The sequence below is a fragment of the Scyliorhinus canicula genome, chromosome 8 (genome assembly GCF_902713615.1).
Source record: "Scyliorhinus canicula chromosome 8, sScyCan1.1, whole genome shotgun sequence".
NCBI lineage: Eukaryota > Metazoa > Chordata > Chondrichthyes > Carcharhiniformes > Scyliorhinidae > Scyliorhinus > Scyliorhinus canicula.
The window spans coordinates 193,814,004-193,831,501 of NC_052153.1; the positions used below are offsets into that span (position 1 = coordinate 193,814,004).

Sequence of the window (17,498 nt, forward strand, 5' to 3'; positions counted from 1 at the left end):
GGCAGTGATTGAAACATGACCAGTAAGCATACAACACAGTACAACCAATCACCAGACAGGACACTACCACTATAAAGCCAGAGGGCACTAGGTTTCCCACTCTCTCGGGACCCAGCTACTGAGACAGTCAGAGTCTACGAGCTAGCAAGTGCAAACACCATGCGGTAGCTAGTAAGTCTGGTCAGGCTACTACAAGGTCACCAGTCAGATCAGTATAGTGTCGACCCACAGCTGAACATGTATAGCAGTTATATAGTTGAATAAAACAGTGTTGGATCTTGTCCAGTGTTAGACGTCTGTTTCTAACTTCCCTGCATCGAGTGCAGTCCACATCGAACATACCTGCCTAACACATCAAACCCCAACACTGATCCCTGCGGGACCCCACTGGATACAGGCTTCGAGTCAGAAAAACAACCCTCACCCTCTGCTTCCTGCCTCCCAGCCAGTTTTGGATCGAATCTGCCAGATTTCCTTGGATCCCATGCGATCTTACCTTCATTATCAGTCTCCCACATGGGAGCCTTGCTGAAGTCCAAGTAGGCTACGACAAATGCATTTTCCTCATCTGCACACCTGGTCACCTCTTCAAAAAATTCAATCAAGTTGGTCAGACATGACCTCCCCTTAACAAAACCATGCTGACTTGATTAATCCCTGCCTCTCCAAATGCAGATGAATTCTCTCTCTCAGAATTGCTTCCAATAGTTTCTCCATCACTGCGGTTATACTGATTGGTCTGTGGTTTCCTGGTTTGTCCCTTCCTCCCTTCTTGAATAATAATAATAATAATCCTTATTGTCACAAGTAGGCTTACATTAACACAGCAATTAAGTTACTGTGAAAAGCCCCTAGTCGCCACACTCCGGCACCTGTTCAGGTACAGTGGGGGAGAATTCAGAATGTCCAAATTACTTAACAGCACGTCTTTTGGGAGAAAACCGGAGCGCCCGGAGGAAACCCACACATCACGGGGAGAACGTGCAGACTCCGCACATAGAGTGACCCAAGCCGGGAATCGAACCTGCGACCCTGGCGCTGTGAAGCAACAGTGCTAACCACATTGGCTACCCTCCAGTCCTCCAGCCAGTGTGGAACTGAAAATTATTGCTCCTGCTATTTCCTCCCTTCCCTCATTCTGCAGCCTCGGATAAATTTCATCTGGCCCTGGAGATTTGTCTACTTTTAAGCCTGCCAGACCACTCAGAAGCTCCTCTCCATCTATGTAAATCTCTTTCATTGTATTTGTCCCTGATTTCTATACCCACACTGTCCATCTTCATTTAGAACCCTACCTACGTCCTCTGGTGCACATACAAATTACCGCTGTGATCCTTAATGGGCCCTACTCTTTCGTTAGTTATCGTTTTACCCTTAATGTACTTGCAAAACTCAGGATTTTCCTTTATTTTACCTGCCAGAATCCTTTCATGCCTCCTTTTTTCTCTCCTAATTTCCTTCTCATGTTCCCTCTTGCACATTCTATATACCTCTCGGGCTTCTGCTGTTTTGAGCCCTTGATATCGGCCATAAACCTCCCCTTTTTTCCTTATCCAATGCTGTATGTCCCTCGGTAGCCAGGGTTCACTGGATTTGTTGGTCCTATCCTTTCTCCTGATTGGAACATGTTGGCCCTGTAATCTCCCCTTTTCCACCTTGTCCCACTGCTCTGTTACAGATTTACCTAAAAGTGTCTGCTTCCAGTCCACTCTGACCAAATCAAATATGATCTTATTAAAATTGCCCTTCCCCAGCTCAGAACTTTGATCTCAGGCCCATCATTGTCCTTTTCCATAACAATCTGGAATCAGAGTTATGATCAAAATGCTCCCCCACTGATACTTCAATCACTTGCCAGACATTGTTACCAAAAATTAAGTCCATGACCCCCTCACCTTTGTATGTCCTTGTACATACTTGCCTAATAAGTTCTCCTGGATGCATTTTAAGAATTCAGCTCCCTCTAAACATTTTACACTATGGCAACCCCAATTAATATTGGTGAAGTTGAAATCTCCCACTATTACCCTATTACTTGCACTTCTGTGAAATGTGCCTACATATCCACTTTTCTATTTCTCTTGGGCTGTTAGGGGGTCTATAGAACACTCCCACCAATGTGATTGCTCTTTTTTAGTTTTTAAGTCCTACCCATATGGCTTCAGTTGAAGAGCCTTCTAAAGTGATTGACCCTCCTTACTTCTGTAATTGTTTCCCTGATAAAAACTGGGACGCCCCTACACTTTTACCTCCTGCCCTATCTCGCCTATCATTGGTAACTTGAGGAGAAGGGGGTAAACCTTTTAGGACTGAATTAGGAGAAATTTCTTCACCCAGAGAATGGTGAATCTGTGGAATTCATGACCACAAAGTAGTTGATGCCAAAGCGTTGTGTAATTTCAAGGAGTTAGATATTGCTCTTGGGGCTAACGGAATCAAGAGGTATGGGGAGAGAAAGAAAGAGCGAGATACTGAATCAGGGTATTGAACTTCATGATCAGCCATGATCATAAACAATTGCGGAGCAGGCTCAAAGGGCCTGTGTGTGTTTCTACCACCCTTTCAGGCAGAGAGTTCCAGATTCCCACCACCCTCTGGGTGAAACGATTTTTCCTCACATCTCCTGCACATTACCTTAAATCCCCTGGTTATTGACACCTCCGCTAAGGGGAAAAGTTCCTCCCTATCCACCATATCTATGCCCCTTATAATTTTATACACCTCAATCAGGTCTCCCCTCAGCCTTCTCTGCTCCAAGGAAAACAACCTCAGACTATCCAATCGCTCTTGATAGTTGAAACGCTCTAGCCCAGGCAACATCCTGGTGAACCTTCTCTGCATTCTCTATCATGCAAGCACATCCTTGCTTTAGTGTGGCTGCCAGAAATGCACACAGTACTCTAGCTGTGGCCTAACCAGCGTTTTACACAACTACATCAGAATCTCCCAGCTCTTATATTCTATGCCTCGGCTAATAAAGGCTAGTATCCCATATGCCTTCTTAACCACCTTATCTACCTGTCCTGCTGCCTTCAGGGATCTATGGACATGCATACCAAGATCCCTTTGGTTCTCTACTTCCTAGGGTCCTACCATTCATTGTATATTCCCTTGCCTCGTTAGTCCTCTCAAAATGCATCAACTCTCACTTTTCAGCACCCGCAGTGGAGGCTGGATGTGGGGTTGTTGGTGGATGAGACAGTGTGTGAGCGATTGCGGGCTGCCATTCGTGGATACATGGAGCTAAATGATACGGGGGAGGTCACAGCCGCCACGCTGTGGGAGAGGCACTGAAAGCGGCAGTTAGGCGGGAGTTTATATCAGTTCGGACACATAGGGAGAAAATTTTGAGGGTGGATAGGAGGTCGCTGGCAGGGTGGGTAAAGGCAGTAAAAATGACGGTGCTGCCAGGTTTCCTTTGTGTTTCAGAATTTCACAAACTTCGTGCCCAAGTTGATTTTTTAGGGTGGTCATGGATCTCTGGATTTGTGTGTGTGGGGAAGACCCCGCAGGTTAGGAGGGCTTTCTTGGAGCGGGGGCAATGGGAGCTGCCGGTGCAGAATACGATCAATTACTACTGGGTGGCGAATATCGCTATGGTTTTGAAATGGGCTGTGGGGGAGGGGTTGGCATGGGGACGGATGGAGGGGGCATCGTGTAGGGGAACATGTTTAAGGGATTCGTGCCTCTACCGTTCTCACCGGCCAGGTCTTCCATGAGCCCCATGGTGGTGTCGACTCTAAGGGTGTGGGGGTAGTGGAGGCAGTATTTGGGGCTGGAGTGTACCTCAAGGTGGGCACCGATCTCCTATAACCATAGGTTACGCTGGACGTAAGGTTTCAGGAATGGCGGCAGGCAGGGATTGAGCGCTTTGCCGATCTTTTTATAGGGGACAAATCTGTGAAGTTGGAGGACCTGGAGGAAGAGTACAAGTGGCCCAGGGGAAATGGCTTTGGATACCTGCAGGTTCCATAGACCATAGAATTAACAGTGCAGAAGGAGGCCATTCGGTCCATCGAGTCTGCACTGGCTCTTGCAAAGAGCACTGTCCCCAAACCCACACCTCCACCCTATCCCAATAACCCAGTAACCCCTCCCAACACTAAGGGCAATTTTGGACACTAAGGGCAATTTTAGCATGGCCAATCCACCTAACCTGCACATCTTTGGACTGTGGGAGGAAACCTCAGCACCCAGAGGAAACCTCAGCACCCAGAGGAAACCCATTCACACACGGGGAGAACGTGCAGACTCCGCACAGACAGTGACCCAAGCCGAGAATCGAACCTGAGACCCTGGAACTGTGAAGCAATTGTGCTAACCACAATGCTACCGTGATGCCCAAGTTACTTTGTAAGGCGTGAGGTGCTGTCCTTTCCTGGGCTGCCGGGCAAGATGCTGTCGAAGAACAAAATAGAGGAGGGGAAGGTTCAGATGTTTATAAGGAGTTAATGGAATGGGAGGGAGCCCTGGTGGGGGACATTAAGCGCAAGTAGGAGGAGGAGCTGGGAGGGGAGGTGGCTCAGTATTGAGATTATTGTTCTTCCTGATAACTATATTAATGATCCATACTGTGGTGTTCAGGTCTTGATTTCAAAATTTGCAAATGATACCAAGATTGGAAACATTGTCAACTGTGATGAGGATAGTCTTGAATTTGAAAAGGACAGACATGTTGGTGGATTGGGCAGACAAAGTTCAATGCAGAGAGGTGTGAGGTATTCATTTTGGCCGAAAGAATATGGAGAGACACTATAAAGTAAAGGGAGAAACTCTAAATGAGGTGCAAGATCGCAGGATCTCAATGTACCCAAGTCATTGAAGATGCCAGGCAAGTTGAGAAAAGAGTTAATAAAACAGGTAGTATCTTAAGCTTTATTAATAGGCATGATGTGGAGATGCCGGCGTTGGACTGGGGTGAGCACAGTAAGAAGTCTTACAACACCAGGTTAAAGTCCAACAGGTTTGTTTCAAACACGAGCTTTCGGAGCACGGCTCCTTCTTCAGGTGAATGGAAAGGCTTGTTCCAGAAATGTTTATATAGACACAGTCAGAGATGCCCCGGAATGCGAGCACCTGCAGGCAATCAAATCATCAAAGATGCAGAGAGAGAGGTAACTCCAGGTTAAAGAGGTGTGAATTGACCCAAGCCAGTTCAGTCGGTAGGCCTCTGCAAGTCCAGGCTTGTTGGTGGGGGCCGAATGTAATGCGACATGAATCCCAGATCCCGGTTGGGTCAATTCACACCTCTTTAACCTGGAGTTACCTCTCTCTCTGCATCTTTGATGATTTGATTGCCTGCAGGTGCTCGCATTCCGGGGCATCTCTGACTGTGTCTATATAAACATTTCTGGAACAAGCCTTTCCATTCACTTGAAGAAGGAGCCGTGCTCCGAAAGCTCGTGTTTGAAACAAACCTGTTGGACTTTAACCTGGTGTTGTAAGACTTCTTACTTTATTAATAGGGGCATTGTTAAGACTCCTAATCATCAACTACAGCTCCACCTTCAACACCATAATCCCAGCCAAACTCATATCAAAACTCCAAAATCTTGGACTTGACTCGTCCCTCTGCAACTGGATCATCGACTTACTGATCTATAGACCACAATCAGTAAGGATAAACAACAACACCTGGTTGGAGCTGGTTTAGCAGGGGCTGGTTTAGCTCACTCGGCTAAATCGCTGGCTTTTAAAGCAGACCAAGCAGGCCAGCAGCACGGTTCGATTCCCGTACCAGCCTCCCCGGACAGGCGCCGGAATGTGGCGACTAGGGGCTTTTCACAGTAACTTCATTGAAGCCTACTCGCGACAATAAGCGATTTTCATTTCATTTTTCATCTCCTCCACAATAGTCCTCAATACCGGGGCCCCGCATAGCTGCGTACTTAACCCCATACAATACTCCCGATAAACACATGGGGCGGCATGGTGGCACAGTGGTTAGCACTGTCGCCTCACTGTGCCAGGGTCCCAGGTTCAATTACGGCCTTGGGTCACTGTCTGTGCGGAGTGTGCAAGTTCTCCCAGAGTCTGGATGGGTTTCCTTCGGGTGCTCCGGTTCCCTCCCAGTCCAAAGATGTGCAGGTTAGGTGGATTGGCCGTGATTAATTGTCCCTTAGTGTCCAGGGTTGCCTGGGTTACAAGGATAAGGCGAGAGCCTGATTCGGGTCTGTGCAGAATTGATGGGCTGAATGGCCTCCTGCTGCACTGAAGGGATTCTATGAGTCATCTATGACTGTGGCAAAATTTGGCTCCAACTCCATTTCCAAGTTTACTGATGACACGACTGTAGTGGATCAGACCTCGAACAACGATGAGTCAGAGTACTGGAGGGAGAACCGAGTGGAGTGGTGCAACGACAACAATCTCTCCCTCAATGCCAGCAAAACTAAGGAGCTGGTCATTGACGCAGGAAGCAAAGTATCGTACGCACCCCTGTCTGCATTAATGGTGCCGAGGTGGAGGTGGTTGACAGTTTCAAATTCCTAGGTGAATCTGCTCTGGTCCACCCACATCGATGCTGCAACCAAGAAAGCACAACAGTGCCTATACTTCCTCAGGAAATTCGGCATGCCCACAACAACTCTTAACAACTTATTTTTTATTTTTTTATTTAATAGTACACAATTATTTTTTTTAACCAATTGAAGGCCAATTCAGCATGGCCAATCCACCTACCCTGCATGTGTTTGGATGGGATGGTCTTTGATCATGCTACCCGCTTTCCCAAGGCAGCAGGAGGTGTAGACAAAGTCAATGGATGGGAGGCGGGTTTGTGTGATGGACTGGGCTGTGTTCATGACTCTCTGTAGTTTCTTACGGTCTTGGGCCCTGCAGTTGCCATACCAGGTTGTGATGCAGCCAGATAGGATGCTTTCTATGGCGCATCTGTAAAAATTGATGAGTCATGTGGACATGCCGAATTTCCTTAGTTTTCTGAGTAAATATAGGCACTGCTATGATTTCTTGGTCGTAGTGTCAATATGGGTGGACCAGGACAGATTGTTGCACACCTGGGAATTTGAAGCTGTCAACAATTTCCACTGCAGCACCTTGACGCAGACAGGGGTGTGTACAATACTTTGCTTCCTGAAGTCAACAACCAGCTCCTTAGTTCTGCTGATGTTGAAGGAGAGATTGTTGTCATTACACCACACCACTAGGTTCTATCTCCCTCCTGTTTTGACTCATCGTTGTTCGAGGTCGTGTCATCCGAAAACTTGTAGATGGAGTTGGAGCTAACTTTTGCCACACAATCGTGTGTGTGTGTGCGTGCGTGCGCCTGTGTGTAGGGAGTATAGTAGGGGGCTAAGTACGCAATCTTGCGGGGCCCTGGTATTAAGGCCTATCGTGGAGGTGATAGTGTTGTTTATCTTTACTGACTCCAACTTACATCAACTTCATCCACACCTCCCACTGCCTTGGGAAAGCGAGCAGCATAAACAAAGACCCCTCCCACGCAGGTTATTCTCTCTTCCAACTTCTTCCATCGGGCAGAAGTTACAAAAGTTTGAGAACACCCACCAATTGATTCAAAAACAGCTTCTTCCCTGCTGTTATGAGACTCCTGAATGGCCCTCTTAGCGTCTGAACTGATCTTTCCACGCATCTTCTCTACGATTGTAGCACTATATACCGTGTACTTCACCCGCTGTTTATTTTTCTGTATGTTTATTATGTATCCTCATGCATTGATCGTACGTTCTATGTTTTCATGTATGGAACGATCTGCCTGGACTGTATGCAAAACAATACTTTTCACTGTACCTCGGTACTCATGACAATAAATCTAAACCAGTTGGTGAGGTGTACTTTGCAGGGTTGATTGGGCAAAGTGTACCTTTGCCGTTTCCAATGCATAGGAGTATGCTGGATGGTCTATTCAGCCTTACTCTCTCATTCCTTTTTGCAGCAATTTGAGGACTTGAGGAATTTTACCTAACAGACTGCACATGGTGCAGAAGTCAACTGTTACATGCACTCCCATTACAATGGTGAGCACAGTAAGAAGTTTTACAACACCAGGTTAAAGTCCAACCGGTTTATTTGGAATCACTAGCTTTTGGAGCGCAGTTCCATCATCATCTGAATGAACAAAGCATAGATCGGCAAAGCCAATGATGCAAGATGATACTTTGAATGCGAGTCTTTGCAGATAATTAAGTCTTTACAAGTCCAGATGGTGCGACTGGAGAGAGGAATAATCACATGTTAAAGAGGTGTGAATCGTCTCAAGCCAGGACAGTTGGCAAGATTTCACAAGCCCAGGCCAGATGGTGGGGGGTGTTAAATGTAGTGAGACATGAATCCAAGATCCCGGTCGAGGCCATACTCATGCGTGCAAAACTTGGCTATCAATTTCTGCTCGGGAACCTGGCATTGTAAGACATCTTACTATGCCCACCCCAGTCCAACACCGGCATCTCCACATCACGATTACAATGGTGAGCAGCTCTGCCCTGTAGCTGACTATGGGACAAAATATTGATTTACTTCTACACTAACATTTGTACCTCCACCCCCAGCCACCAAAAATTAATACTTAAGTGCCCCCCCCTCCTCACCGTGCTTGCCTGTGCAACACAAGAAACTGTATTACATCAAACACATGCAAAGCTGGCTTCAAACAGCTACTCAAACTTGTGCCAGTGACCGTACTTGCATATTTAAAAAATGTCCACTGCCACAAGTTTGCAAAACGCTCTTTACCTTCAAGATGAAGATGTCTTTCTGGACACGGAGGTGGTGATCCCGCTTTTGGGTGATGGAGCTACTTTTGTGCGTAATGTGATCCAAGTACAGGCTGTAAGGTTTCGCACCACGCTTCTTCATTTCATGAAAGCGCTTTAGGCAGTTCACAGCTGCACTGGCTCGCCTGTTAAGTCAATAATAAAGTTAAATCGTTGAGTAAAATTGTCAACTCTATTTATTGACACTACTGTGATGCCTGCCATTTGCTTTACGCAATTGAAATGAAACATTTGGAGAGAAAAATTAGAATCACATGACCAATATGGAATCTGACTCCTGTAGTCATCATTCACCAGCAGCCCTGGTCATTGTTCTCCTGAACTTTACTCCACTCCCAAGTTCCAAATACACTGTACTTCATACTCTGATTCAGTGTGTCAGTGTAAGATTTTGTCCAAAAGAGTTTATAGAAATTGTTTTCCATAAAATAGTCATTCCTGTATGGTCTTGTATAGCTTCCTGTTTCATAGTCTCAGACTTGCTCATGGACAGTAAAAAACTGGGTAAAAGAGAATCCTTCACTCCCATCTACATTTGTGGAAGGGTCAAGAAGCCAGAGGACACATATTTAAAGTGATTAGCAAAAGAATTAAAGAATAAAAATGCACAGAGTAGTTATGACTTTGCTGGCTGGAAAAACAATTGATGCAGATTCAATCGTGGCTTTCAAAAGATTTGGATATGAAATGAAATTAAAATTAAAATCACTTATTGTCACGAGTAGGCTTCAATGAAGTTACTGTGAAAAGCCCCTAGTCGCCACATTCCGGCGCCTGTCCGGGTAGGCTGGTACGGGAATCGAACCGTGCTGCTTGGTCTGCTTTAAAAGCCAGCAATTTAGCCCAGTGAGCTAAACCAGCCCCTATGCACTGGAAGGCAAAGAATCTGCTGGTCGGCAGGGAAAGGGGAGGTAAAATTGCTTGTAGAGAGCCAGCATTGGCCTGACAGTTCAAAAATCCCTTTCTGCAATGTAACCTCTCTATGATTCTACGGTATTATAATCACCCGCGTGTACAAGTGTCAGGTCCTGCGCAGTTACAGCACAGAGCATTTAAAGGGAAAATTAACTTCCATCTGTTACTGTGTGTTAGTTTCAAATTACATCAGCAAAACAGAGTGGCCAGTACTAGAATGGAGATGAGTTACCATGTTCTGGTATACAAGATATACACAACTACTGCATAAATAGCAGTACGCAAGACCCTGGTACTGCACAACAAACACTCCAGGTTGTATTTTCTTCTCCTCCCCTGTTGAAGACTGACTCTTGCCAGGGTACAGCCCACTCACGTTGGTTACTCTCCATCATTTTAAACTAGCTGCAGGTAGCAATGCAGGCATCTTTACCAGCTATGGACAACGGTGGCATCAGAGCAGGTCCTCATCAAATTCACATATACTTTCCAGCAGGGGTCATTGGATAGTAGTCATGAGCAGAAATCCTGGCTGAAGATCCAATGCCCACGACCCAATCCTTGTCCCTCAGCTTCAGGCACCTTCAGGATAGTACTGCAGGAACCTGACTTGCATATCTCAGTACAAAAATGCATAGTACATTTATCAAATAACTCCCTCAAGAGAGCTTCTACCTGGTCTGAATCAGAGCAAGATAATGATTCATAGACAATAACAGTGACATAAAGGTTGCAGATCACAGTCAGTAAATAGTAACTACAGTTTGAGCTTTTTTTTGCATTAATTCCCTTCAACCTTGATGGGGATACTGAATTGCTTGGCATAAATGTGGAAATAAACTTACAGCCGCTTTTCCTGAGAGATATCGAAGGAAGCTGCCATGTTCATGAGGGTCGGTAGACAGTGTAAGTGGTGGCTGTAGGTATATGGCAGGATAGTATTTGCCTGTATGAGAGAAACAGATGTTTGTGGCTGGCTACATCAGATCACAAGCTTACATAAAACTTCAGAGCAGTGCTGAGAAAATCAGTCATACAGCACAGAAAAAACCGTTCAGCCCGTCGAGTCTGCGCCGGTCAAAAACACCCACTTAACTATTCTAATCTCATTTCCTAGCACTTCGCCCATAGCCTTTTATGCCTTGGGATCGCAAGTGTATATCTAAATACTTATTTAATGCTATGAGGGTCTCTGCCTCCACCACCCTTCCAGGCAGCGAGTTCCAGACGCCCAACACACTCTGGGTGAAAATGCTTTTCCTCACATCCCCTCTAAACCTCTTACCCCCTATCTTAAATCTATGCCCCTGGTCATCGATCCCTCCACTCTCTTTACTCTATCTATGCCCCTCATAATGTTATACATCTCAATAATGTTGCCCTTCAGTCTCCTCTATTTCAAGGAAAACAATCCAAGTCTTTCCAATCTCTCTTCAGAATTAAAACTCTCCAGCCGAGGCAACAGCCTTGTAAATCTCTACACCCTTTCAATTGCTGAGATATTGAACTGTGGGTACATCTGCCTTGTCATCATATTAAAGAATTTTATATGAGGAGGTTAGGGTAGGTTACCAAGGGCGCTATTAGGCGGACTGAAGTTAAAGTCTACGACCGGGCACCTTGAGCTAAACATCCCGCTATCCAACGGCATTTTGTGGTTTCTTTTTATCTTTGGGGGGGGGGGGGGGGTCATGGTTTCCAGGGGGAGCGCAAGAGTGCAACCCTGCCCTGTCCACACAAGAGGTCTCCAATGGCCTTGGAGATGCCCCCAGTTGCCATTATGCCTGGTCCACATTTATGTGGACTGGTACTAAATGGCACCCTGATGAGGTCTCCTAGGCACAGCCGGTGAGCCCTGGGTGGATCTGGCATCTGGATATTTAAATGAGCCGTTAGGGAGAGCAAGATCCAGATCGCACCGGACGGAGTGAGTTGGGTGACTCGCAATCGGCCCGCATGGAGGTCTTTTTGGGGCTCGCATGCAATTCACCTGTTGTGCCCGGATCTGCGGCAGGCGCAGCCAGGTCACTTAATCGCACCCCAAGTGTCCTAGCCAACATTAATCTTTCAATCAACATCACTAAAATAGATTAACTGCAAGAAACCAAACTCAGCAATCAGATATCATTCATCTCATGGCTGTCCCCTGTACAACTATAAAATCATAGAATCCCTAAAAGTACAGAAGGAGGCCATTCAGCCCATTGAGTCCGCACAATCCTCTGAAAGAGCACCCTGCCCAGGCTCACGCCCCCATCCCAGTAACTCCACATTGGACAGAAAGGGGCAAGTTCGCACAGCCAATTCACAACCTGCACATCTTTGGACCTTGGGAGGAAACTGGAGTACCCGGAGGAAACCCACACAGACATGGTGAGAGCGTGCAAACCCCACACAGAGTGACCCAAGGTCGGAATCGAACCCGGGTCCCTGGCGCTATAATGCAACAATGCTAACTACTGTGCCGCCCTTGATGACACCTCAAAATAATTTATAACCTATAAAGCACAACATCACATTTCTGAGATATTTAGAATCCATAGAAATCCAGGTGACTATCATATTTTGAAGGTTTGTTTTATCCCGCTCTGGAGCCGGATGCTACTGTCTTTAGTCATCAGTGGAGCAATGTCAATCTGTTTGCAGGACGCATGTGGGACAGTGTCAGGCTGTTTATAAGACATTACTGATAGCAATAGAGACAGCTTTAGCTGAATTACAGGTCACCTTACCATGTGCAAGAGTTCGCCGAGCAGGATGGTGGCCCGCACAGACACATCAGCATCGCTGCTTGTTAGCACATCAACCAGACTCTAAGGAGAGAGAGAGAGAGGACGAATTACAAAGGTGAAAAATTATAACAAAAACAAGAGTGGCAGTTCGCTTACCGCAGCTCAGACACACAGCTCACTTGCAAAGTTACTCCTTAATAAAAAAAATCTCCCTCTGTAGTAAAATATTTAACCCATACATTTATAGAACAATGGGAATCCAAATTAAATATAATATTGTTGATAATTCAGCAACTGGGCTGTTGGTCCTAATTTCTCTGGTAATTAACAGTGAGCTAACATCAGATGTCAAAAATTGGAGTACAATATAAACACACCAACCCAAATTTAATGCTTCAAATAAACTATTTTTGAGGTAAGCCCAATTCAGTTTTCTGATTGCTATCCAGCCTGGCACTCACTCACTGATACCTGTCATTCTCTATTAAACCTTTCAAGACCCTCACTTAGACTGCAGCCTGTAACTCATCCAGCGATTATTTAGTACTGAAGAATTTAGAATATAAAGATGTCAGCTATGGCTCAGTTATGAACACCTCGGTCAGACGGTTGCAGGTTTAAGTACCACTTCACAGAAGAGCAGAACAATCTAGATTGACACTCAATACTAAGGGAGTGTTGTATTGTCGGAGATGCCATCTCTGTGATGAAACGTTAAACTGAAGCCCCATCTGCTCTATGAGGTGGATGGAAAATAATTCCTGCCACTATTTTGAACAGCAGGGTAGTTATCCTCGAGTGTCCTGGTCAATATTTAACATTGGGGAGGTGGTGGCATAGTGGTATTGTCACTGGACTAGTAAACCAGAGACTCAGGGTAACGCTTTGAGGACCCAGGTTCAAATCCTGCCACTTCAGATGGTGACAAATATCCGGAATTAAAAGTTTAATGATTAACAAAAAATGTTTTTTTTCCTAATTAAGCAGCAATAGAGCGTGGCCAATCCACCTACCATGCACATCTTTGGGTTGTGAGGGTGAGACCCACACAGACAATGGGAGAATGTGCAAACTCTACATGGGATCGAACCCGGGTCCTCGGCGCCGTGATAAAGTCTAATGATGACCATGAAAGCATTGTTGATTGTCGTAAAAAACCCATCTGGTTCACTTGGGGAAGAAAATCTGAAGTCCTGACCCAGTATGGCCTACATAAGACGCCAGATCCACACAACGTGGTTGACTCTTAACTGCCCCCTCAAGGGCAATTGTGATGGGCAAGAAATGCTGGCCCAGCCTGCGATGCCTACGTCCCATGAACGGAAAAAAAAAATCAACATTACTAAAGCAGGTTATCTGGTCATTATCAATTTGCTTTTTGGGAGAGCTTGGTGTGCACGAACTGGCTGTCACATTCCCTACAACAGTTGCTACACTTCAAGAGCATTTCATTGGCTGCTAAAGCACGATATAAATGCAAATGTTTCTTTACCTCACTCTCCAGTATCTACAATGCTGTATAAAAGCCATCAAAACCTATCGCGTAAATTTCAGCTAGCTGGGGGGAACGAGCTACGGTACCTGCAGCTCAAAAACTTCCTACGAAAGGAGACAAGGACGTACCCACAACCGCCACGACAGACACTACTGGAAGACCTACTGGACGCAAGTATCCTAGAGAAAGGGAACTGTAGTGACATGTATGACCGACTGGTAGATAGGGACGACACCGTACTGGACGCAACAAGGAGGAAATGGGAGGACGACCTGGGGATGGAGATCGGGTGGGGACTCTGGAGCGAAGCACTGCATAGGGTCAACTCCACCTCCACGTGCGCAAGGCTCAGCCTGACGCAACTAAAAGTGGTACATAGAGCCCACTTAACAAGAACCCGTATGAGTAGGTTCTTCCCGGAGGTGGAAGACAGATGTGAACGGTGCCAAAGAGGCCCGGCCAACCACGCCCACATGTTCTGGTCTTGCCCCAGACTCGTGGAGTACTGGACAGCCTTCTTCGAGGTAATGTCCAAAGTGGTGGGAGTGAGGGTGGAGCCATGCCCGATAGTGGCGGTCTTCGGGGTTTCAGAACAGCCAGATCTATTCCTGGGGAGGAGGGCGGATGCCCTTGCCTTTGCCTCCCTGATCGCCCGCCGTAGAATCCTGTTTGGCTGGCGGTCAGCAGCACCGCCCAGAGCTGCGGACTGGCTGTCCGACCTCTCGGAATCTCTCCAAATGGAGAAAATCAAATTTGCCATCCGAGGGTCGGACGACGGCTTCCACAGAACGTGGGAGCCATTCATGCAACTGTTCCGGGACCTATTTGTGGCCAATGTACAAGAGGAAGAATAGTCGGGGGAAGGTAGCGGGAGGGGGGGGGGGGCTACAGGTTCGTTACGGGGGTTCGATGGCTAGCTAAGGCCCAAAACCAAGCTAAATAAACATGTTGAGGGGGGGGGGGGGGGGGGGGGGGGGGCGCAGTTACTACTACGAAGATGCTTACCTGTAAATATGTATGTTAATTTTTGCGTGTTTGTTTTTGTTTGTTTTTTTTTGTTTCTCTCTCCTAACAATTTGTAATTTGTTCAATATAAAATACGAAAACTGAATAAAAACATTTATAAAAAAAAAAACCTATCGCGATTAGGTTCCAGCCTCTTAATCAATCCAAGGCCGTCATTATTCTACATATAAACCACTTGTATCGGTTGATCAAATTATTACTCACTCTCCTTATTCTCTGCAATTCTGAAAGGACTGTAACAGTTATAATGTACCAATGGAAGATATATTATGTGGTGTCTTGCGGTCTTATAAGCCACATTTGTCAAAAATAAATGTTTTAGGTCTTAGGCAACATTAAACCGTTACCTCCAGGAGTCCATTGTTGATAAATGCAGACAGCACAAGTGCCAAGTAGTTATCCATCAAGTCAGGCCTGGAAAAGAGGATTCAGAAACACATCACTTCAGGTTAATTAAAACTGTGAACAAGATTGACCCATAGCTCCCCCACATACCAACCTCAGCATTACGAAATGAGATACACACTGTATAACATCTCACTGGATGCCTCACTCATTTTACATTGGTTTTCCAGAAGCATACAGGCCAAGATAAAAGAGAAAAAGTAAGCTTATGGCAGTCACAAAAGCCAAAAATACTGTTGAAAGCCAAGAGGAGCATAGAAAATACATGGGTGAAGTAAAAATTGAAATTAGGAAAGCAAAGAGAGGATAAGAAAAGACATTGCAGGTAAAAGCAAAGAAAATCTTGATGTTTTACCAGTACATTAAGGGCAAGAGAATAACTAAGGAAAAGGTAGGACCTATCAGGGAAGCACATGGCATCTTCTGGGTTGATTCAGAAGATGTGGGTAGGGTTCTCAATGAGTATTTTGTCTGCACCAAGGAGAGGAGTGATTCAGACATTCTAGTTAAAAAGGATTGGAAAATATTAGATAAAATAAGTGCAGTGAGAGAGAAAGTGCTGGAGGTACTGACATTCTTCAAGGTGGACAAATCATCGCGGCCAGATGGATTGTATCCCAGGCTGTTTAAGGAAACCAGGGAGGAAATAGAGAATGCTCTGAGGATTATGTTCCAATCGTCACTATATCCAGGTGAGGCCCCAGAGGATTGGAGGTCTACGAATGTAGTACCATTATTTGAGAGAGATGCAACGGATAAGCCAGAAGATTATAAGTTGGTCAGTATGACTTTGATGGTTGGCAATTATTGGAAACAAATTCTGAGGAACTGGAGAAACTGTCACTGATTGGTCAGGGATAGTTTTGTTAGGGCAAGATCATGTCTTACAAAATTAATAGAGTTTATGAGGAAGCAACAAGGAGGATTGATGAGAGTAGTGCACTTATGATGCAATCATGCATCAAATGTTCGCGGATATCTTTAACCTTTCCCTACTCCACTCCGAGGTCCCCACCTGCTTCAAGAAGACGACCATCATACCGGTGCCAAAGAAGAACCAGACAAGGTGCCTCAATGACTACTGTCCGGTGGCCCTGACTTCAGTCGTAACAAACTGCTTCAAGAGGTTTGCCATGGAGCGCATCACCTCCACACACCCAGAACGCCTTGATCCACTGCAATTCACATACCGCAGCAACCGGTCCAAGGCAGATGCCATCTCCCTGGCCCTACACTCATCCCTAGAGCATCTTGACAACAAGGACTCCGACATCAGACTCCTAGTTATTGACTACAACTCCGCCTTTAATACCATAATCCCAGTCAAGCTCATATTAAAGCTCCAAAACCTAGGAATTGGCTCCTTACTCTGCAACTGGATCCTTGACTTTCTAATCCACAGACCACAATCAGTAACAATAAACAACAACACCTCCTCCACAATAGTCTTCAATACCGGGGCCCCGCAAGCTGCGTATTTAGCCTCCTACTATACTCTCTGTACACATACGACTGAGTGGAAAAATTTTGTTCCAACTCCATCTACAAGTTTGCTGACGATACGACCATAGTGGGCCAGATCTCGAATAACGACGAGTCAGAATACAGGAGGGATATTGAGAACCTAGTGGAGTGGTGTAACGATAACAATCTACCCCTCAATGCGAGCAAAACTAAAGAGCTGGTCACTGACTTCAGAAAGCAAAGTACTGTACACACCCCTGTCAGCATCAACAGGGCCAAGGTGGAGATGGTTAGCAGTTTCAAATTCCTCGACATAATCTCCAAAAATCTGTCCTGGTCCATGCACGTCGACGCTACCACCAATAAAGCACAACAGCGCTTATACTTCCTCAGGAAACTAAGGGAATTCGGTATGTCCACATTAACTCTTACCAACTTTTACAGATGCACCATAGAAAGCATCCTGTCTGGCTGTATCACAGCCTGGTATGGCAACTGCTCGGCCCAAGACCGCAAGAAACTTCAAGAGAGTCCTGAACACAGCCCAGTCCATCACACGACCTGCCTCCCATCTATTGACTCCATCTACACCTCCCACTGCCTGGGGAAAGCGGGCAGCATAATCAAAGACCCCTCCCACCTGGCTTACTCACTCTTCAAACTTCTTCCATCGGGCAGGAGATACGAAAGTCTGAGAACGCACACGAA

General features: G+C 45.9%; 1 protein-coding gene across 1 annotated transcript in view; it reads right to left on the bottom strand.

The window, feature by feature from the left end:
- Window positions 1-17,498, bottom strand: part of rictora (RPTOR independent companion of MTOR, complex 2 a) — a 266,098-nt gene that overhangs the window by 95,219 nt on the left and 153,381 nt on the right. Inside the window, exons 14-17 of the mRNA XM_038805955.1 lie at window positions 15,269-15,335; window positions 12,401-12,481; window positions 10,514-10,614; window positions 8,713-8,878 (exon numbers count right to left, since the gene is read on the bottom strand). Of these exons, the coding sequence (XP_038661883.1) occupies window positions 8,713-8,878; window positions 10,514-10,614; window positions 12,401-12,481; window positions 15,269-15,335 (415 nt within the window). The remainder of the gene's footprint in view (window positions 1-8,712; window positions 8,879-10,513; window positions 10,615-12,400; window positions 12,482-15,268; window positions 15,336-17,498) is intronic.